The 23,884-nt window shown below is 44.7% G+C and overlaps 1 protein-coding gene across 2 annotated transcripts in view; it reads right to left on the minus strand.

Annotated features, from left to right (window-relative positions):
• Positions 1–23,884, minus strand: part of pcsk6 (proprotein convertase subtilisin/kexin type 6) — a 38,339-nt gene that overhangs the window by 3,763 nt on the left and 10,692 nt on the right. For both annotated transcript variants that reach the window (XM_034106609.2, XM_034106618.2), the window contains exons 10-19: positions 23,563–23,666; positions 23,360–23,477; positions 15,856–16,044; positions 15,299–15,435; positions 15,029–15,184; positions 8,078–8,180; positions 2,606–2,802; positions 1,774–1,861; positions 1,593–1,696; positions 134–263 (exon numbers count right to left, since the gene is read on the minus strand). In XM_034106609.2, the coding sequence (XP_033962500.1) occupies positions 134–263; positions 1,593–1,696; positions 1,774–1,861; positions 2,606–2,802; positions 8,078–8,180; positions 15,029–15,184; positions 15,299–15,435; positions 15,856–16,044; positions 23,360–23,477; positions 23,563–23,666 (1,326 nt within the window). The remainder of the gene's footprint in view (positions 1–133; positions 264–1,592; positions 1,697–1,773; positions 1,862–2,605; positions 2,803–8,077; positions 8,181–15,028; positions 15,185–15,298; positions 15,436–15,855; positions 16,045–23,359; positions 23,478–23,562; positions 23,667–23,884) is intronic.

Genomic DNA, 23,884 nt, shown 5'->3' on the forward strand with positions numbered 1-23,884 from the left:
TATAAACAAACTTATTTTTATTCATTTTCGTTTCTATAAGGATTTCAGCTGAAAAGATGTTGATCAATGGTGTAAGAAAATATGTTTTAATGAGGATGAACCAGAGATATTTGTAGGACTGAGAATCCCCCACCTGTGGCACATCTTGTGAGGGACTCCAGCTGCCTCTCCGGGGTAGTATCCAGGACCACAGCTCTGCACACACCTCCACTCCTGCTGCAGGAAGCCCTCAGCACACTGGATACACTCCCTCTTACCTGGACCTGGGAAACACACACATCAAACTTCATTTCTTAATGTCACACAGTGCTTTAGGGAAAACGTGATATATATATATATATATATTATAGGTCTCAAATCTATAAAAACATGTCTATGAAGTGTTTTGCTCAAAATACCAGACAGATCACCCAATTTATTCATGCATCATACCCCTCTATTTCAGCCTGATAGAGAAGTGCTGATTCTGGGTCCGTAGATAAAAAAAAGAAAAAGGAAAACGAGAGCTGAGAAAAGAGCTCATGCAGGAAAATTCTACCCAGATTCTCAGCTAAATGCTGCCGTGATTAAACGCCATATTATGTTCCAAACCACATCAAGGATTATTTCTGAAACAGTATGGAGCTCAAATGCTTTCTTTCTCGCGGGTTTACCACAAGGTGAGTTGCTTTTTATACCCTTATTTTGTACACATACTCTCTCCAGTACAGATTAGCTCTGAGTGTTAGCGATGCTTGCTAATGTAAACAAAGACCATATTACTTCCAAAACACGTCGCACATTGTTTCTGATACAGCATTGTTTCTGATAGGGCCGTGGGCGTAAAGCCCGCCCACATTTCCGATATAACGTCATATTGGCAGCAAATCTGGATCAGCTCCGTTGTTCCCACATTTTTAGAGATTAGGGTACAGAGGAAAAGAGGGAGGGTTTGGTTTTCTGACACTTTGTGAGTTCCCTGACACACCGGGGACACATATTCATTTATGTATAAAATACATCAAAAAGTGAATTTTGCATGATTGGAGACCTTTAACACAAGTTAAAGTGATGTTCACGTTTTGTTCTATGACATGAAATATGTCAGTTAACACGTCTACTGGTGATCCAATGGTGTCAGAAACGTCTATGTGTCTTAAAAACTGCATTTGCTAACAACATTAGCCGCCTTTAGCTTAAAGGTAGACACACAGCCATGTGCCCCTTATCTAGTTAATTTATAGCCATTAGCTTTTACTTCTGCAGATTGTATTTACGCTTCCAAAAACATAAAAGTGGTGTTAGTATGTGAGGATTATTCTTCTGAACAAAACATGTAAATATCATAGACATGTTTGCCACAGATCTTATTTCCTGCAATATTCTAAAATCCTATAGAAGAAAATCCCATTTCAAGGGAGCTTGTGCTATGCTAACTTCCGGGTCAACCTACAAACATAAGTTATGACTGCATTTTCTTACCTGAATCTTTTCAACTATGCCTGCTAGGTTAACCTGAGGTTTAGCAATTCCCTCATCACTTGGAGGTTTTATTTGGTCTGTTTCTGTGATGGCACTCTATAAACTGCTCATACTGTACCAAACACACTGACCTGTACAAGTCCTACAAGAGGAATGGCATGGGCTGCAGGTCATCTCCTCCAGGTTGGAAAATGTCCCATTGGTGCAATCAGGAACACAAGTTATTCCTGCCAGACTATAAACACAAATCAATTACATTCGAAACGTGGTCAAAACCAAACTGTAAATGGCGGACAGACTGTTTCTACATACCTGTAGCCCTCGCTGCAGGCAGTGCACCTATCTCCATATCTCAGGCATGTCATACAGGTGCCATGGCACTTCAGACACTGTCTCTGATCTGGCATAGACAGCATGCTCAAGCATCAATATAGTGCTGCAAATAATACAATTACGATGATTTTCTTAACAATTCCTATGAACACAGCAGGCTTTAAGTTTAGACAATTTACTAATAAGACACCAGGAGACGTTATGGTTGAATAATATTCAATATAATAGACTGTTTTATGTAATTAGTTATCCCCATGTATTTGGTGGGGTGTCTGGATCTACTCCTATTACTCCCCATAATGCTCACATCATGATTATAAACCACAGCAAGGCTTCTTTTTGCAAGGCCTTGTTCGACTTGGACTATATTTTTATATTATATATATATTTTACACATTACATTTTCTTTGAGATGCCAGTGAAAGTCTTTCTTGGCTTTGAGTGTGGGGGAAGTTTATTATTTAGGAGGACACACTTTCATTATCACCACCTCTCTTTGCTTGGTTTAGGAACCCCAGTAGCTCCTGAATCTTTATAGTGGTAATTTAGGTTTAGAATGTAAGCTGATTATTACAACTAGCTTGCTAATATGGAGCAAATAGAATGTTTTAGGTATGGTAGACAAAAGCCTATCAAATCCAAATGTGTGATACTATGAGACTAATGTTTGTAACTCAATAACCACTAACACCCCAAACACTTCTATCGGCATTAAACTGATAGAACCGACCATGGAGCTAAGATGTTTCAAACCCCTGACCTACATCACTGCTAAATATCAGATATGTATTAAAAGGATGTGTTGACTTACTCTCATCAGCAAAGTACCCTGTGGGGCAGGTATGGATGCAGCTGGAGTTGAGTGTGTTGAGGTACAGGCCTCTTCTGCAGGACAGACAGCTGCTAGCTGACCGGCCCTCACACTCCTCACAGCCTTTAAAGCAGTGTCTACAGCGACGGGACGCGATGTCCTCATAGTGTCCCAGAGGACAGTGGCTCACACAGGTTCTACACATAGGGACAGCATGGTGAGAGTTAGTTTGCAGCTAAATATGGAAGGGCTTGCATGGGTGGATCGTGGATCTGATTCCAAGGGTGACCTGTTCTACCCAATACCCTAGGAAATTAGCCGGCCATTGGTGTGGCGTCATCGAGCCCAAAAATACTTTTTTCCATTGACTTACATTGTGATTGGAGGATTAGGAAAACTACATTGTACATGCTCCAAGAGCCCAGAACCTCAGATGATCTGGTATTGTTGTTCTTTTTTTTTTGTGATCACATTTTTTATTTATTAAACAAATGGTACAATCAATAACATAAAATGCAATACAGTACAAAAACAGCACAAAACTAAAGAAAGAAACAAAACCCAGTGACGTCCCTAACCCACCCCTCCAGATCACCATCCCCATTAGATAGTTATCCTAATATGCTCTTGAGGTTCACAATGAGCGAAGTCCACATCTCTATTGCTGACTCCTTTGCCCCATGTACCCGGGCTGTCGATACTTCTAGATACGATATGTCTAGATATGTTAGAACCCAGACCTTACGTGAGAGAGAATGGGGAGGCTTCCACCGAGTCGCAACCGGTGGAAACCCGGCTAATAGTGCTCGCCTTTTGGTCAGGGTTAAACCCACAGGTCGTTTAGGATAAGTGTAACAGGTGAATGAGGCACGTTGGTCTCAAATATCGCCGAAAGGTTAGAGGCAACCATCTCCCAGAATCTGGCCACTGGCGGACATTCCCAGAACATATGTATATAAGTACCAACAGCCTCTACGTCACATAGAGTGCAATTTGGATCAGCAATTATTTTCAGTAAACAAAGCTTCCTAGGTGTAAGGTAAACTCGATGAGTGAAATTATAATGTATGTGTTGGTGGTCAGGATTCCTAGAAGCTATTAGTATATTGGACCAGACTTCATCCCAATCAAACTCTGGATCCAGATCTGGGATATCGGCCCTCCATATCGCCTCTAATGTCAGGGGTCTATAAGTGTGTTGTGAAATGAACCAGTACAGTTTGGAAACAAGGCCACTTGTGCCTCTAGTGGAGTGTAGAATGTTATGCAGCAGGTGTGGTGATAGAGGACTTTGCAATGGAACACCGCTAGCCCTTAAAGCCGACCTCAACTGTAAATAAAAGAAAAAGGAGGAACGAGGTAAATCAAATTCTGTACACAGCTCCTGAAACGAACGCAGACCTTCATCTCCATAGACGTTCCCCAGTATATGCACCCCTCTCATTTTCCACTGAGGAAACTGAATGGGATGGCCACCAATCAACAATCTGGCATTGTTAAATAATGGGGAACATGGATTCCATGCATAGGGGCAGCCACATAGTTTTCCTACCGCCCTCCAGACAGACAGCAATTGTGATACAATGGGGCCGAACCTGCAACAACACTGCACAATAGGAATGTTTGAATACAAGAGATCTTGAAGGGTGTAAGGATGCACTAGACTCTCTTCCAGGGCCCGCCATGACACTGATGTCTCAGACTGGAGCCAGGTTAATAAGGGTCTAAGCGTGAAGGCCCAATAATAGTGTTTACAATTTGGGAGAGACAAACCCCCGGCCTGTCTTTCCCGCTGCATTGTAGAGAGCTTGATGCGTGGGCGTTTGCCTTCCCATAAACATTTCGTCACAGCTGTCTGTAGCTTGCTCCAGTACTGAGTTGGTGGAGGAAGAGGTAGCATTGAACTAAAACAATTAACTCTGGGTAGAATGTTCATCTTGATTATTGATACACGGCTGCGAAGTGAATTAGGCAATGAAGACCATCTATACAAATCAGAAATTATTTTATGAAGCGTGTTACCATAGTTATGTTTAACTATTGTCTGAATCGAAGGAAAAACGTCTATCCCCAGGTATGTAAACGTTTTAACAACTGGGATAGATGGAGGGACAGGTGCATTGATCATTGCCTGGTTAAGTGGCATCAAAGCAGATTTCTGCCAATTTATCTTAAACCCAGAAAGCTGACCATATCGATCGACAATAGACAGTATTCGTGGGATACATTGTACAGCATTGCCCAAATACAATAGCACATCATCAGCATATAACGAAAGATGATGATGCGTACCATTAATAGAGATTGGGGATAACGTGGGTGGCTGACGAATGGTGTGTGCCAGCGGCTCAAGTGACAGCGCAAATAGCAAGGGGCTTAGCAGACAGCCTTGCCTTGATCCTCTCGAGATAGCAAAAGATGGGGAGCATACCTTGCCTGTAAGCACCATAGCTGTTGGGTTTTTATATAGCACCTTGACCATGTCAATAAAAGGGGCACCAAAGCCCATTGCCCCGAGTACCGACCACAAAAAGGGCCATTCTAGGTGGTCGAAGGCCTTCATCGCATCAAGTGAGAGAACTGCAGCTGGCATTAATGGAAATCAAATAGAGATTAGTCATAAGTAGAGTAGTGTAAGAATACAATATAAAGTATAGTCACCTCAACAAGCAGGATATGGTGATCTGGATCCCAAAAAAAACCTTCCCCAAAAAAGAAAAAACATAAACAAACTCAAAAACAACCCAAGAAAAGAGGGGCAGCACCATCACCAACCATTAGATCAGGTGATATCTGTTCATTGCTAGACAATGATCTAACGAACTGCTGAGCAATGCGTCAGCGTAGTGACTCATCAGAACACATGCAAAAGATCCATCACAACATCAAATAATGAAGAGAAAAATTTAAATGTGGGCAAGTAACGTAAGAGCATGTGAAATAAACGAAAAAAGAGATACAACAAGATAATAGTTTGTACCACTTTGACATGGAATGTCGATATACGCCCAGCCATACAGCCTGCCCAACACCCAGACGCATACACTCACACCAGCACTCTCCCACCAAGCCTATACACATCAGCGTCCGTACACTCTTAACTCCATCCCGCGTATATATGCACAAACACAGGCCGCGCACGGCCACCACGCCAACCATACACCCGCGAGCACGGATACGCAATTATGGCTTTCCATACATAATAGACACCCACAAACCTATGCCACAAACACACCGCCAGCGCAACAACCACACACACTGCCCACACATACACACAGGACAAATTATGCTTGGCTAGGAATACAAGAGAAAGACTTACCGGTCTACATATGGTCAGTGCATAATAAAAGAATGAAACAAATAAATGTAGAAAGAAAAAGGCAGTCCAAAAACTATGGTCTACGTATACGCCCCGCGGGTCGGGGGTTCCATCCAGGCAGACAGCGTAACTGAAACTTCACACTCCCAGTGTTTTGTTTGGTCCTCAGATAGCTTTTGAAGAAGCTCGAGGATCGCGGTGTTGGTAGGCTCAGTAGCAGCTGAGTTCAACACCGACATGTCCGGTGAGACATTCGCAGGCTTCGGGCTAGCATTAGCTTTGAGAACCAGGTGTTGTTGAATTGCATTAACTACGGTTTTCAGAGTTTTTTTAGTATTTGGCATGTTTAAATGTAACAGATGACTATTGGGACTAATAACTCGTGATTGAGATAAAAAGTATCACTGATAGTGGGATATTTAAGCAAAATAAATGGTGATGGCGCCGGAGCCACGAACTTAAGCAGCCATCTTCCTCGACGTCCACTCCTCCGAGCCTGGTATTTTTGTTCTTGTCAGTCAGCCCATTTTGGCATCATGCGCCACTGAGGAATTTTCATTGAAGTAAATACCGTATCCAGTTCCCTTTAAACATCCATGGTTCTACCCCATTCCATCCTGGTCGTCGAACGACGGATCAGCTTTTTACTCTCGCAAGGATCCTGGAGGGGGCCTGGGAGTACACTTATCCGGTCTACATGTGTTTTGTAGATTTGGAGAAGGTGTATGACCGGGTTCCCAGGGAGATACTGTGGGAGGTGCTGCAGGAGTATGGGGTGAGGGGGTCTCTACTCAGGGCCATCCAATCTCTTCACTCCCAAAGTGAGAGATGTGTCCGGGTCCTCAGCAATAAGTCGGACCCATTTCCGGTGAGGGTTGGCCTCCGCCAGGGCTGCACTTTGTCACCAATCCTGTTTGTAATATACATGGATCGGATTTCGAGGCGAAGTCGTGGGGGAGGGGGTCTGCAGTTCGGTGGACTAAGGATTTCACCACTGCTTTTTGCAGATGATGTGGTTCTAATGGCTTCATCGGTCTGCGACCTTCAGCACTCACTGGATCGGTTCGCAACCGAGTGTGAAGCGGCTGGGATGAGGATCAGCACCTCCAAATCTGAGGCCATGGTTCTCAGCAGGAAACCGATGGACTGTCCACTCCAAGTAGGGAATGAGTCCTTACCCCAAGTGAAGGAGTTCAAGTATCTCGGGGTCTTGTTCTCGAGTGAGGGAACAATGGAGCGTGAGATGGGCCGGAGAATCGGAGCAGCGGGAGCGGTACTGCAGTCGCTTTACCGCACCGTTGTGACGAAAAGGGAGCTGAGCCAGAAGGCAAAGCTCTCTGTCTACCGGGCCATTTTCGTTCCTACCCTCACCTATGGTCATGAAGGATGGGTTATGACCGAAAGAAAAGATTGCGGATACAAGCGGCCGAGATGGGTTTTCTCCGCAGGGTGGCTGGTGTCTCCCTTAGGGATAAGGTGAGAAGTTCAGTCATCCGGGAGGGACTCGGAGTTGAACCGCTCCTCCTTCGCGTCGAAAGGAGCCAGGAGAGGTGGTCAGGGCACCTAGTCAGGATACGACATGGGCGCCTCCCTAGGGAGGTGTTCCAGGCACGTCCAGCTGGGAAGAGACCAAGGGGTAGACCTAGGACCAGGTGGAGGGATTATATCTCTTCGCTGGCCTGGGAGCGCCTTGGGACCCCCCAGTCAGAGCTGGTTGATGTCGCCAGGGAAAAGAAAGTTTGGGGCTCTCTGCTGGAACTGCTACCCCCGCGACCCGACCACGGATGAGCGGGAGAAGATGGATGGATGGTTCTACCCCAGACCACTCCCTGAACACAACCCTGCTACTGCTGCATTGATAGCAGTTCTATTAATGATTATTTTAGCATATATGCTAACAGAAACTGTATAATACTGTATACTATTAAGTTCTTATGGCAAGCGTGCTAGCAAACACCGTCAATCCAGCACAAATTGACCAACATTATAATTTATTTAAATTGTGTTTCTGGCCAGCTACGGACAACCTTACAATCTCCTTTAAGCTCTGTCTGGGTCACCAGCTATCACTGTTCACCAGCTATTCCCAGACGTTCTGTCCTTTCTTTGGAGCTAGGCAGATTTTCAAATGTAGAGTTTCTTTGAATTCTTACCTGCCACTTTTCAAGCTGCCGGAGCTGAAGTGGACACAGTTGAGGCAGTGATCAATGTGGGGTCCGTCACAGCCCTGGTCTCTACACTCACTGTGGCAAGGTCCTTAAACACAACATGAATTATAATCAACAAACTGATCCTCATTATCATCATTATCAGTTCATGTTGCACTGTTGGAGGTGACTTAAGTTGTTTTCACTCCCATATTTACATTGTAGCTACTGTGCAAAGGACAATAAAGCCTTGAATCTTGAAAATAGCTTATGTGTGTATTTCTGTTTGAGACTTGTGTTTTTAATGTGTTAGGTGATGTTCCCAGGAGTAACTTGTTGTGTTTCTTTCATTTATATGATTATAGTAGTACCGCTTTGTGTTTTCAGGAAAGTACATCTTTAGTTTGTTTTTGAATTGGCCAGGGAGCCCTTTTATTTTAGCATTATGAAAACAGAATCTTTTGTTTTTACAAATCAGTTTTGTCTCTTTCTTTTTGTCTCTGGGGTTTTTAATCTCTTGTTACTCCCCTTTTCCACAAGATCATTAAGTAAAGCAACATATGGACGCTTGTCCGGGTAGACAGTAGAGGTTTCTCAATACTCTAATTTCCCCTCCTCGACTCCTCGGTCCTCCGGCAGTGACCCGGAAATGGATTTCAGCACGCCATGTTGAAGGACATCTCATTTCTCTAAATGCACACCGAGCATCGAGCATCGAGGAGGCTCTCTGGAGGAGCTTTAACCGAGGATACACTGATGAGAGGTTTCTCAATACTCAAATTAATTTCCCCTCCTCGACTCCTATCCTCGACTCCTATCCTCGATACTTAGTCCCGCCCACAGGAGATGCGAGTAGAGGACTGAGGAGGGGAACCGAGGAGAGAGGAAGGGAAACAGCAGGCGTTTAGAGAAATGAGAACTCCTCTCCACTGAGCGGTCATTTTAAAGAGACGTCCATTGATGATGACAGGAGGCACAGCAGCCCTCTGTCTGATGGACAGATGTGTTCATGATGACTTATATATGTACTTTGATTCAGTCACAGTGCGGTATAATGAGACAACAGGCTACAGATGCGGACACACACACACACACATATATTTATAGAAATATATACAATTTCAGAATCAAACAAGTATGAGAGCACTCTCATAATAACGTAACACAATCAGAGACTGGATATATCCCCCCCCCCCCACCCCTCTCTCTGGTCGCTGAAATTGGGAATTTAAATTACGGGCCAAAAGTTGTACAAGTATTAAAAGTAAGCATAGGACTCCAAACCGTCTGTCCGCCGCATCTACGCACTGTACATTACATTTGTATCCATGTATTTTTTCTTTTAATGTTTTAAATTTAAACGTAATTAAACTCCATGACATTTATGAGAGGGACTGCTCTAAAGTAGGATATTTGGGATATCCATCGTAGCCAGGGTTTACTGAGGAACAAGTATCACATCACCGACGGGTGAAAAATAGCGTTTTGGTAACACGGGGTGTTCAGGTAACACTTAAAGACTTTGTTATGGAACGCAAAGCAGAGTAGGGGGCTAGTACACCCTCCCGAGGGTCCGATTGTGGATGTCATGCGAGCATAACATGGTGAAAACAATCAGTCTAAATTAACAATCGGGACGGAAATGTTGGGATTTCCAAAGGGAGGTTCTGTGAATAAATTACAAATCAAGAACCGAAATAATTGAACTATTCATATCTTACGGCCCCTACACACGGCGGCGTGCGTTGCCGCTTGGCGGTGGGCGTGTCTTGAGCTTGGGGAGTCAACGCTAGCAGCCCGACCAACAACCAACAACCAACCACATGAATGTCCCACCCCGCACATACAAAGCAAAGCATTCATGCTACATCCATGCTGGCTAAATATACTGTCTATGTTTGTTAGCTGTCCATTCAAACGAAGTACACTGGATATAAACTCCCCAAACAAGCGAAAACCTACCAGTTTCCCCCACTGTCTCTGCCACCTCCCCCCATGCCTGGCTCCTCCGGTTTGTATCCCTGTATGTTCCCTACCGCCACGATCATTTTCTCCTCCTTTTGTTGACATATGGGAAATAACTGCGGTCTGGCTCTCCCAACATACACCCGGTTTGATTGGCTACTGCTTGTACTGTCAGATTTACATACGAGGGATTTGATTGGCTGACGCCTCCGTCGAGGCGGCAAAAGTAGAACATTGCTCTACTTTTGCAGCGAGCACCGCGAGAGAAGCTACGCTTTGCTCCCACAATGCAGTTCGGCGAATCGTGACGTCACCCCATTCAAAGTGAATGGGCAGAAGCGTTGAAGCGGCAACGCACACCGCCGTGTGTAGGGGCCGTTAGACTGCACTGTAACTTTTATCTTTTAATGTTTATTTTATTAGCTTTTCTTTTTAATGTTTCTTTTATTATCTTTTACTGTTTTTAAATGCCTTTGTCTGAATGTCTTTCATTTTTGTAAAGCACCTTGAATTGCCTGGTGCTGAAAGGGGCTAGATAAAGAAACTTGCCTTGCCTTGTACAACACACACCTACACACTGTACCACACACACACACTTACACACTGTACCACACACACCTACAGCTCCTAAAGCATATAATCAGGCTACAGCCGTTGTGTATTTTATTATGTGAAGCACTAAATGGTCTTAGAAAAATATCGACTCTTTGTTTGTAGATATCTACTGAACTAAAGCATACAAATACAGAAAGTAATGTAGGCCTGTTATACTGAGTGATATATATTTTACACACTGCTCTGCTTTCTGCACGGACCTCACAGCTGTTCTCACTAGCCTCATCCCAATACCCCTCCTCGACTCCTCCTTTCCCTCACTCGCGTCTCTTCCTTGCATCTTAGCTCCGCCTCCGTAAGATGCGAGCGAGGGACACTAGGAGGTGACGCTAGGACAGAGGAGTCCTCAGGTATTACAGTAATTGGGATGTCCTCGTTCACTCAAACGTCACTTTTAAACGACGTCTGTTGATGATGACATGTGCACAGCTGTATCCCCTCTCATCGGGCTTAACTGAAGAACCCTTTAGAACCGGCCCATTTGTTGTTAAATATTTATTTAAATGAATGAATCTTTCTCTTGTTAGTCAAGGAATTCAATGTATGATGGTTGGTCCTGCTTTTGTGTTCCGTTTTGATGTCAAATGTAGCCTACATTTAAATAAAAATATAATTATAGTAATGTGAAGCCTTTTAGAAATGAATTGCACATAATAATTCCCACGGAGCTGTGAGCACTTTACATTTATGTGACGCTTTTCCACTCATCTTCCAGTTGTAGGTTTTCCTCTGTTGAAATGGACCAGCTGTGAAGGTGGGGGCGGGGCTTTTATACGCGAGTAGTGAAAACACTTCCGTGTAGTCTGCTTGCGTGTATCCTCCCATTCGTCTCCTCCCGCACCCCTCCTCCCTCACCCCTCCTCGACTCCTCCGTGTGCATTTCAACTATTGGGACGTCCTTCAAAATGGCGTGTCTTGATCGATTTCCGGGTCAAGTCCCGGAGGAGAGGAAGAGAGGAGTCTAGGAGGGGTATTGGGATGAGGCTAATGTAAACATTGCGATCAGCAGGTTGCGATGAAAGCAGTTACTAATATAATATCCAAGGGATGCATGCAGAGCTGTCATTGGCTGAGATAAGTCCGGTCGTGCGTCATGCCTCCACCGTTCCCGGAAATGCATCCGTGGAGGAGCCGTGGAGGATGCATCAGTGTCTCCTCGGTTAGAGCTCCTCCAGAGAGCCTCCTCGATGCTCGGTCCTCGAAGTGCATTTAGAGAAATGAGATGTCCTTCAACATGGCGCGCTGAAATTCATTTCCGGGTCACTACCGGAGGACCGAGGAGTCGAGGAGTCGAGGAGGGGAAATTTGAGTATTGAGAAACCTCTATGGGCCCTTCTTACTTCTCTTATTTTTCATTTCCTCGCTCCTCGGTCTCGGTCTCACCGGAAGTTGATTTGTCTGCGCCATCTTGAATAGCCTTATTTGGCCTTATTTTTGCTGGAGGAGCGAGGAGCGAGGAGCGAGGAGGGAGGAGCAAGGAGCGAGGAGCGATAATGGAGGAGCTATAAACGAGGAACCACCAGACCATCCTCCGATGAAATCCTCAGACACTCGCCCCGCCCCCTTACTGTGTATCGCTCACTGATTGGACGATGCAGTGCACGCACTGATCTGATGCTTATTGACATGAGAGCAGTTTCCCAGCGGAGTGAAGAAAACACATTAACCTTACGAGAGTCACTCCTCAGTTTATACCGTGTTTTGTTTAAATTAATATATCATTTAGTTACAAATATGTGATATATCTGAACAACAAAGTGGTCAAAAATCATTTTATTCATTTTTTGGAAACATTTTCATGATCGCTTTTTTCGTTTTACATTTTCATTTATTGTCATTTCCATTCAGTCAGTCATTAAGTGCTATTAAAATGTTAATGTGCTACATATCCAAACAAACAAAGTGTGCAATCCAATGAATGTTAATCTAACTGGGTTTTGATAGATAATATATCTCTTTTTCTTCTCTCAATTATTTTATTTCTATTGTGCACTCTAATCAATATTAATCCAACTAATGTTCGTTTATACCTTTTAAAGGTGGGGTAGGTAAGTTTGAGAAACCGGCTCAAGATCGCTAGAATTTGAAAATACACAACCGGAGAAAATCTGCCACTTCCTTAGAGCCCCTCCTCCAACACACACAAACGTGCACATGACCAATGAGGGCACGAGTTAAGTTTGTGTCCCGATGGAAGGCTGACAGGCAGGTAGGCCAACCAATCCGTTTAGCCGGCCCGGCTAAACGGATTGGTTGTACTTTTTACAGTATTACGGCTTCTACAGATGAAATTTTGGTATGGATTTTTTGTCAAAGCACTTAAGATATTCATTGCTATCAGGATGTTAAGAGCATTCCATGGATTATAACAAAAAGTGTATCTCGAGCCAGTTTCTGAAATGTACCTACCTCACCTTTAAGAATGGCGTTTATCTTTTTTGAGAATTAGTTCTTATTTTATTTTATTTATTTGGGTCTACAACAGATGATACAAATGTTTGTGTCAGTAAATGTGTACTAACAGAGGCGGGGTGTGTGTGGAAATAACGGGGACAGAGCTGGCTGCTGTCACACGATCAGCTGTGCGGCGTCATCACAAACGGACGTCGCTTCACGTGACGCTCCGGAGGAAAGGACGTCCCATTGCTCTAGAAACTTATTTCCCTGCTTCTCGTGGTTTCCATGCATCCCTCCATGCTTCCCTGGTGGAAGGGACTAGTCACAGGGAAACGACGTAAGTGAGGGACGCAAGGAATCCATTTAACCGAAGTGAGAAGGGCCCTATGGTTCCTCCACGGCTCCTCCGCGGACGCATTTCCGGGAACGGTGGAAGCGTTACGCACGGCCCGACTTATCTCAGCCAATGACAGCTCTGCATGCATCCCCTGGATATTATTTTTGAAACTGCTTTCATCGCGACGCGATGTTGACAGAGAGAACAGCTGTGAGGTCCGTGCAGAAAGCAGAGCAGTGTGTAAAATATATATCACTCAGTATAACAGGCCTACATTACTCTCTGTATTTGCTGTAGTTTAGTAGATATCTACAGATAAGAGTCCCCGGGCGCTGTTCAAAATGGCTGCCCACTGCTCCTAACACTAGGATGGGTCAAATGCAGAGAAACAATTTCCCCACGGGGATTAATAAAGTATATCAAAATCAAAAATCAAATCAAAAAAAAAATATTTGTCTAAGACCATTTAGTGCTTCACATAATAAAATACACAACGGCTGTATCCTAATATTATATGCTTTAGGAGCTGTAGGTGTGTTTGTGTGTGTGTGTGTGTCTGTGTGTGTGTGTGTGTGGGGGGGGGGGTACAGTGTGTGGTGTGTGTGTGTGTGTGTGTGTGTGTGTGTGTGTGTGTGTGTGTGTGTGTGGTACAGTGTGTAGGGTGTGTGTGTGGTAGTGTGTAGGGTGTGTGTGTGTGTGTGTGTGTGTGTGTGTGTGTGTGTGTGTGTGTGTGTGTGTGTGTGTGTGTGTGTGTGTGTGTGTGTGTGTGTGTATGGGGTACAGTGTGTAGGGGTGTGGTGTGTGTGTCTGTGTGTGTGTGTGTGTGTGTGTGTGTGTGTGTGTGTGTGTGTGTGTGTGTGTGTTGTGTGTGTGTGTGTGTGGTGTGTGTGTGTGTGTGTGTGTGTGTGTGTGTGTGTGTGTGTGTGTGTGTGTGGTACAGTGCGTAGATGCGGCGGACAGACGGGTTTCAGTTGGTTTGGTGTCCTATGCAGACTTTTAATACTTGTATACAACTTTTGGTCCGTAATTTCAATTCCCCATTTCAGCGACCAGAGAGAGGGGGGGGGGATATATCCAGTCTCTGATTGTGTTACGTTATTATGAGAGTGTTCTCATACTTGTTTGATTCTGAAATTGTATATATTTATATATGTGTGTGTGTGTGTGTGTGTGTGTGTGTGTGTGTGTGTGTGTGTGTGTGTGTGTGTGTGTGTGTGTGTGTGTGTGTCCGCATCTGTAGCCTGTTATTGTCTCATTATACCGCACTGTGAATGAATCAGAGTAAATATATAAGTGGTCATGAACACATCTGTCCATCAGACAGAGGGCTGCTGTGCCTCCTGTCATCATTAATGGACGTCTCTTTAAAATGACCGCTCAGAGGAGAGGAGTTCTCCTTTCTCTAACCGCCTGCTGCTTCCCCTCCTCTCTCCTCGGTTCCCCTCCTCAGTCCTCCGCTCGCATCTCCCGTGGGCGGGACTAAGTCTTGAGGAAAGGAGTCGAGGAGGGGAAATTAGAGTATTGAGAAACCTCTAGTAAGTTACTGATTCGTTCGTCCTCTTGTTTTGTCTTGGCACATAACAATAGTATTTGAGTTTGGATGGAAAGTTGTTGAACAATGTTGAATTCTTTGATTCTCTTACCAACGTACTCGTCTTCTTCCTCCATCTCTGGTTCTTCCAGGATCTCCACTGTAGCCGGGTTCTCTGACATCCTTGAATGTGAGTACTGAGCAGCGGGGTGCTGGGAAGGATTCTGAGATGTGCCATACAGGATCAGTGTCCACCCTTTTAGGTTACCTGTGCCAAGTAACAAAGAAAATAAGATTTGTATTTAGGTTACTTTGTACAAGGACATCTGCTTCCATTTGAATTGTAACTGTGATGCCTGAGGACTCTTATCCTGGACCTTACCCAGCACCTCAGGGTTGCGTAGCTTTGATGGTGAGTCAACAATCTCTAGGGTCCATGTGCCCTCTGCCCTCTCACCCCAGAAATGAACTGTCATGAACTCCCAGTTCCTGAAGCCCTCGTTGGAGCTGTCATACAACCTGTGAACATAGCAGTGGGAAAGGTGAGGTAAAGATCATGGGCCGAATTACCCATTCAGAGCACTTTACACTGAACCATTTACACATGATTGCAATTTTGGATCAACCTCATCTCTCCATCTGGGACCAGATCACATCACTGCTGGTGACACTTAAAAACCTAATTCAGACTTTATTGATCAATGTATCTGCTCAAACCAGATTTAACGCAATCAGAATATGACGTGCACTACTAGCCCAATATGTTACTGGCAGCTGCCTGTTAGAATGACCCAGGATGCCAAGAAAGTGAGAGGAGGAATCCCTGTGTTAGTGGTCCGTAGTTCAAATCACTCTCTCAGAGTTAAAGCTCACAGAGCTCCTGGTGCAGCTGATAAAAATGTCTAATTTTCTTTTTTGTATAAACAAAACATATCTCACCTCTTGGCCAGCAGCTGTGTTCTGGTCCCAGACGGAGAGATGAGCTTGATCTCCAGGTCTCCTCGGCGTGGGTGGACAATCAGGACCTTCACCACCACGTGTTCCAGGTGACCCACGTGCTGCTGCAGATCTCCTGAATACCCAGAGGTGGTTATGCTGCTGTTGAGACGCTGGCCAGCATGGATGTGTCTGGGACAGCCGTAAGCACAAGCGTTTATATAATAATCAAAAACATGATGACTTTTAGATTGCCCTCTCTTGATATGGTTGGTTCAGCTTCAGCATAAGGGAAAAGCTTTGGGAGAAAATCTAAATCAGTGAATACTCTTACAACTATAAAGCTCCTTTTTATTCTAGCACCCAATCAAAGCCCTTGTACACCACATGACAACAGTTACCAATCCATGTGTGTTGAATTATGGATTTTGTTATTATTGTATTGTAAAGATTTATAACAAATACAATTTTCAATTTAAGTCTTCAAATCTAGTTTCTGGGTTGTTGAGTAAGATATACACATGGTTTTTATTTTAACAAGAGAAGGGTAATGTCATGGCCCAAACATCTGTCATTCATTATGGAATGTGCACGACTATGTACACACACACACACACACACACACACACACACACACACACACACACACACACACACACACACACACACACACACACACACACACACACACACACACACACACACACACACACACACACACACACACACACACACACACACACACACACACACACACACACACATTTTGAAAATGTTCTACTTCTCAATTCAGATTTGGATTGCGTAGTGTAGATATGTATACTATACAAGCGATTTATACCTAAATAAATCCCTACCACATGTCTAACAGGTTAAAGTACTTTCTGAATGGACATGGCATTTTCACTATTCACAACACATGGCATATTTGCAGGTAGGTCAATATTGGGTTGAGCTATCGTTAAGATAACACAAATTATTTGTGTCTACGAACTAAAAGTGATGCAACGTTTGTGATCTTACACGCACACACCGATCGATTAGTGGTTGACCTGATCAGGGATCAGGTGTATGTGTAGAGATAACCAGAGCTTTTATTCTCGTTGCTTTAAATAATCATAACTGAGAACCAACAACTCAGTAACAAGCATTTTATTTAGCTGCCGTTTTCACAAGGACAGAAAACATAGACCCTGACTGACTTAAAGGTCCCATGTCATGCTTTTCCGGTTATTACCCGTCCCCTTGTGTGTTATGAAGGTTTTTCTGCATGTAAACGGTCTGCAGAGTCACAAACCTAAAAGTACACCCTGTAGCGAGTAAAACTCTAACACAGAAAAGACCTGTCTGTGCTGCCCCAGAACGCCTCGTTGGAGATTTCGGAGATTTCTCTTTTTCTTCCTGGGTACAGTGACGTGCCCATACCCAAATGGACCCATTGACCAATCTGTGGAGCTCCTCACACACACACACTCTCAGCGGTGAAACTGTGACGCGCTGGGGGGTTGCTAGTGGAGCCTCACAGCAGCGAAACTGTGGCACGCTTACACTGTAGGTGCGCCGCGTTTGGGGGGGAGTGGAGCCTCGCAGATGGGGGTGCTGCAGCCCCCTCAGCACCCCCCCATTCCCGCATCCATTCGCAATGTCTCGCAGATCCCACGCAGCAAGCAGGAAATGAACCCAGCTCACACTGTCCGCTCCTCGCAGCAGCGAGCCGCGCAACGTCCCGCCAACACGGCACCCAGACCCCACGCAGCATTCTCATCTGTTTGTCATTACTGGTGTCCTTTCCTGGTTGCTAACAAATGCCATTGTAACACATAACCACTGATGTTCCGCTGTAACAGTGGTGGACTCATCAGAACCAGTGGCGACTGGTCATTAGGCCCTCCCGCTGTACTTCTCGGAGACTTCAACCTCCAGACGGGGAAGATAGACGAACTAACATCTCTGTTAACCGCCTTTGCTTTCTCACTGTCTCCGTCCCCACCGACTCATAAAGCTGGCAATGTCCTTGATCTCATATTCTCAAGGAACTGCACTACTTCTAACCTCTCTGTAAACCCGCTCCACACCTCCGATCACTTCTTCATTTCATTCTCTCTACCCCTTTCCAAACATAACAAACTAATCTCTTCTCATCCTGCACCTGTCCGCCGTAACCTCCGTTCCCTCTCCCCCTCTACCTTTGCCTCATCGGTGCTCTCAGCCCTCCCTTCCTCTGACTCGTTCCAACTCCTGCCTCCAAACTCTGCTGCAGAAACTCTCCTCTCTACTCTCTCATCCTCTCTGGACTCTCTCTGTCCTCTCACATCTCGGCAGGCTCGTCAGTCCCCTCCTGCTCCCTGGCTAAATGACGCACTGCGTGCTAATAGAACCGTCCTACGGGCAGCAGAGCGGAAACGGTGGAAATCCAAACACCGCGACGACCTCCTAACCTATCAGGCTCTCCTCTCCTCTTTCTCTGCTTCGACCTCTCAGGCAAAAAGCACTTTCTTTCAAGATCCAATCTTCCTATTCCAATCCTAAAAACTCCACCCTCGTGGACCCTCCCAAAGCCCCTCCCCCCTCCTCACTTCTGTCAAGCGACTTTGTTAACCACTTTGAAAAAAAGGTTGATGATATTCGCTCTTCTTTTTCTGACTCACCTTTACTCACCGCTGGGTCACCAAACCCTCCTTCCACCCGCACACTAACCTCCTTTTCCCCTCTCTCGCCAAGTGAGGTTCTTACCCTCATTACCTCTGCACGCCCCACCACCTGTCCTCTCGACCCTATCCCTTCAAACCTCCTTCAGACTATCGCTCCTGATATTCTACCGTTTCTCTCCCATTTCATCAACACTTCTCTAACTTCTGGTCACTTTCCAAACAGTCTCAAGGAGGCAAGAGTAAACCCTCTCCTAAAGAAACCCACTCTCAACCCGCCTGATGTTATAAACTACAGGCCTGTCTCTCTCCTCCCGTTCCTGTCTAAAACACTTGAACGTGCTGTCTTTAAACAACTCTCCCGTTATCTCCATCAGAACAACCTTCTGGATCCGCACCAGTCTGGTTTCAAGGCAGGTCACTCCACAGAAACTGCTCTCATTGCTGTCACTGAGGAACTGCACACTGCTAAAGCAGCCTCCCTCTCCTCTGTCATCATCCTGTTGGACCTGTCTGCTGCATTCGACACGGTGAACCATCAGATCCTCCTTCGCACTCTCCAAGAACTTGGAGTTTCAGGCTCTGCACTTTCCCTCATCACCTCATACCAGAGATGGGGACTCGAGTCTGCGACTCGGACTCGAGTCGCACTTAAGTCGCACACACAGAGACTTCAGACTTGACTTGGACTCGTGACCAAAAGACTTCAGACTCGACTTGGACTCGTGTGTTGGGACTCGTGAACAATCATTGTGTTTTCTATTTTTGGCGTATTAAAGGTGGGGTAGGTACATTTGAGAGAAACCGGCTCGAGATCGCTAGAATTTGAAAATACACAACCGGATATAATCTGCTAGAGGCTGCTACTTCCTTATAGAGCCCGCCTCCTCCAACACACACAAACGCGCACATGACCAATGAGGGCGCGAGATAAGTTTGTGCCCAGATGGAAGGCTGACAGGCAGGTAGGCCATCCAGTTATTTTAGCCGGGCTCATTACACGCAGACGTGCGCGCCTCTGTTACTACCTCGTAGTATCACCATGGCGACCGGCGGCACACCTGCGGCTGTACCGCTTGTAATTAGGTTCAACTACAACACTTCGAACAAAACGCCGGCGGCACCAACAAAAGGAGCGCACACTGCAAAGTCTGCAATATCAAAATCAAGGATGCTGGCGCAACAACGTCGAATTTCATCAGGCACTTGAAAACTCACCCGGAGAGGTCAGTCAAATTAACGCATGGACGGTTAGCAAACATGTTTAGCTCAGCATCAGCTATGTAATGTTAACTTAGCTTGCTACTAGCTTTGTAACTGAATATTTGAAAAGATGAGTGAATGTTTGCTTGTCACACTTGTTTGAGTTGAGTGGCGTTGACATCCAACTCTTGACATGACATAAAAAAGGTTGGTAACGTTAATCATTACGTTCCGCTGCCACCATCTACTGGCTAACGTTAAATGTAGAAAATACATAGTTACATACATAAATACATCTGTGGGTTTATAGGCAGGTTACAGGTTTATTGTTGACACTGGCTTTGAGTGAGAGGATAGAGGAATATGTTTATTAATAGTAGACTTAAAATATGTCATTAGAGACCCAGTGTATAATAACACAGTAAATGCTTTGAACTTCTTAGATATAGCTGTGCAGTATTCTTAACAGACTGGATAGCAGCAGACAATAGAAGGCTTATTACAACCAGAAGAGACATGAGACTTTTATTTTTTTACAGACTTGAGACTTGATCAAGTCTCACCCCACAAAGACTTGAGACTTGACTTGGACTCGTGACCAAAGACTTGAGACTTGACTTGGACTTGCAAAAAAAGACTTGTGAACATCTCTGCCTCATACCTCAAAGACCGTACCTACAGGGTTACTTGGAGAGGGTCCGAGTCCGACCCTTGTCAATTAACTACAGGGGTCCCTCAGGGCTCTGTTCTTGGTCCCCTCCTCTTCTCCCTGTACACAAACTCGCTCGGATCTGTCATTAGCCCGCATGGTTTTTCATACCACTGCTACGCTGACGACACCCAATTAATTCTGTCCTTTCCCCGCTCAGAGACCCAGGTCGTCGCACGCATCTCTGTTTGTTTAGCTGACATCTCTCAGTGGATGTTCGCTCATCATCTCAAGCTCAACCTTGACAAAACTGAACTGCTTTTCCTTCCTGCAGACAGTTTACATGCAGAAAAACCTTCATAACACACAAGGGGACGGGTAATAACCGGAAAAGCATGACATGGGACCTTTAAGTCAGTCAGGGTCTATCTTTGACCTGATCCCTGATCAGGTCAACCACTAATCGATTGGTGTGTGCGTGTAAGATCACAAACGTTGCATCACTTTTAGTTCGTAGACACAAATAATTTGACCTGACTATCAACATCGGCACCTCTGTTGTTTCCCCGACTCAGACTGCAAGGAATCTGGGTGTGATCCTAGATAACAACCTGTCCTTCACTGCAAACATCGCTGCTACAACCCGCTGCTGCAGATACACGCTTTACAACATCAGGAAGATACGTCCCCTGCTGACCCAGAAAGTGACGCAGGTTCTGGTCCAGGCTCTCGTCACCTCACGCCTAGAGTACTGCAACTCCCTCCTGGCTGGTCTACCTGCATGTGCCATCCGACCTCTGCAGCTCATCCAGAATGCAGCGGCTCGTCTGGTCTTCAACCTTCCTAAATTTTCCCACACCACGTCGCTCCTCCGCTCCCTTCATTGGCTTCCGGTAACTGCCAGAATTCACTTCAAGACACTGGTACTTGCGTACCATGCTGCAAATGGATCTGGCCCTTCCTACATCCAGGACATGGTTAAACTGTACACCCCAGCGCGTGCTCTACGCTCTGCATCAGCCAAACGACTCGCTGCACCCTCACTGCGAGGGGGACCCAAGTTCCCATCAGCAAAAACACGTGGGTTTGCTATCCTGGCTCCAAAATGGTGGAATGAGCTCCCCATTGACATCAGGACGGCAGAAAGCTTACACACCTTCCGGTGCAGACTGAAAACTCATCTCTTTCGACTCCACCTCGAGCGATAGAATTACTAACAAAGAACTGCTAACAGAGCACTTATATACTAATAAAGGACTGGCTTATCTAAAGCCAGTTGAGTAGCACTTGAAATACTTGGCTCTATGAAACCTGATGTACTTTATGATTCTGTTTTCTTCAAGGTTGTGTCTTCCTGGTCGAATGTACTTATTGTAAGTCGCTTTGGATAAAAGCGTCAGCAAAATGCAATGAAATGTAATGTAATTAGGGGCAGGTGGGGCACAGCCCCACCTAGTGTCAGCAGAAAGTATTAAAAATAATGATTACAAAAAAATGCAAAAAATAAATTCAAAAATATATTAAATATATTTTAAGATCATGTTTAATCATCTGATTCGTCTGTACATTGCTGTTTTAGTCTGTGTTCTTCTAATTAGTGTCTACAGTGTGTGCCTATTGAGCTGTTTAGAGCCATGTGGGACAAAACCCGATCCTGCCCCTCCCTCTTACTGTCTAAGTCAATGGTGACTGTAAAAACTACACTGCGCATGCTCAGAGTATTTTCCTATTTAATGTGTGTGGCAAAAAAATAATGACCATAGGGGCATAGAGCTGCCATCCCCACCATACGTCATCTCACATAATTCAGAGCTGATTGGCTGTAAGTACGTGTGCCGCGAAAAGTGTGGCGTGTGAAGAGGAGACGAGAGAGCTGCAGTGACGCGTCCTAAAACCTGGAAGTAAGCTGCGCATGGCTTCCCTCGACAAAAAAGCAATGATATTTCTCCATAGGATTTTAGAAAATAGCTCCAAATAAGATCTGTGGGAAACAAACCTGTTAGATAAATGCACATTTTGTTCAGCCGGATAATATCCACATGTCTACCCTACTTTTATAATTTTCGAATCATAAATCTATTGATTAGATTAGATTTATGATAGACTTTTGAAACTACAAGAACATAAGGAGGACTTTTACAAAACAGTAATAGAGATTTTTGTCCAGAAGGATAGGCAAATGGACTTAATCTTCAAGTCAAGGTAAGACTGCAATTTTATTGAAAATGGGATCTTACTAAGAGAAAACAATTCAATATTTAAATGATACAATTACATTTTTTGGATATCCTTCTGTTGAACTGTCTGTTTAAAATTAATTGAAGCATCAGACAAAAAAAGCTTTTGATAATAATATTATATTTTGATTTAGGTCAAAATATAATATTTGTAAACCTGAAGAGTCAGTGCCAGTGCCTCACCAGCCATGAACCTCTCTGCGGAAGCTTATAGACATCTAAGTTTTTTGTGCCCCACCACTTTTGTACATATAAAAACGCCACTGATCAGAACAGAGTGGGCGAGCTGACCAATCAGAGCACAGTGGAATCACAGGGAGGGAGGGGGGGCAGGAGCTCCAACAAGCCGTGTAGGACAGAGAGTGAATACACATACTATACAGAGATGCTGTATGAGAAACCAATGTGAGTTTGGAAAATTGCCCAATGTAAATCTATTCTAGTAGACCTCAACAATGGAATTATGATCAGTAGAAATGGCCATGACATGGGACCTTTAAGATCATCAAACAGTGGGAGGAGATTTACCCAAAATGATTATTGACACAATTAAATGGGAGTGGTAAATACTGTGTCTGTGTGTTTAAGAGATTGATGAATCCACCTCATTTCAACATCTGCCTTAAAATGAGTCTGAATTCAGTCCGTCATGAATGCACCAAGGATTCATTTCTACTTTTTTAGAGATCAGAGAGCTTTATACAGGATACAGGTATGGAGGTCAAGCCAAACCTTAAGCCTCTACTGCACCTGCCTGCAGTTTCCCTCACCTGTTGCGCCACTCAGAAACCCAACTGCAGGTGTGCTGAGGAGGAACAGTCCTCCACTTGGAGGCCTCCACTACCATGGCCTCTGCATCCACCAGGCCAAAACCATAGAGGTGGCTCACTGTGAGAAAAGACAAACACAGCATAACGATAGTTAAACCTTCTAGAATTATCTAAGGCTTTACTGTTGTATTAATTAAGCTTACCTCTGAGTCCTGCAGCGTTGGTCTTCCAGTCATCAGCTTTCAGGTGGACTGGTCTGGACGTCTTCACCAGAAGATGTTGCACATCTCTCCATGTCAGCAAAATGCTGCAGAAACCAAACACACAGTTCACCTCAGGACAATTCAATGTCTGTAGTTTAACCAGGTTTCGAAGGAATGTGCCATGTTTTGATCAGATTGTTCCTCTGGACACCATTTATCGTTAACTAGACTAAAAGGATTAGAGTGGGGGATTCTACGTTTTTCTTATTGTTAGCATATCCCATGAAAAGGCCAGAACCAACAATGAATGTATCCTACCAAC

The sequence above is a fragment of the Pseudochaenichthys georgianus genome, chromosome 3 (assembly GCF_902827115.2).
Source record: "Pseudochaenichthys georgianus chromosome 3, fPseGeo1.2, whole genome shotgun sequence".
Lineage (NCBI taxonomy): Eukaryota > Metazoa > Chordata > Actinopteri > Perciformes > Channichthyidae > Pseudochaenichthys > Pseudochaenichthys georgianus.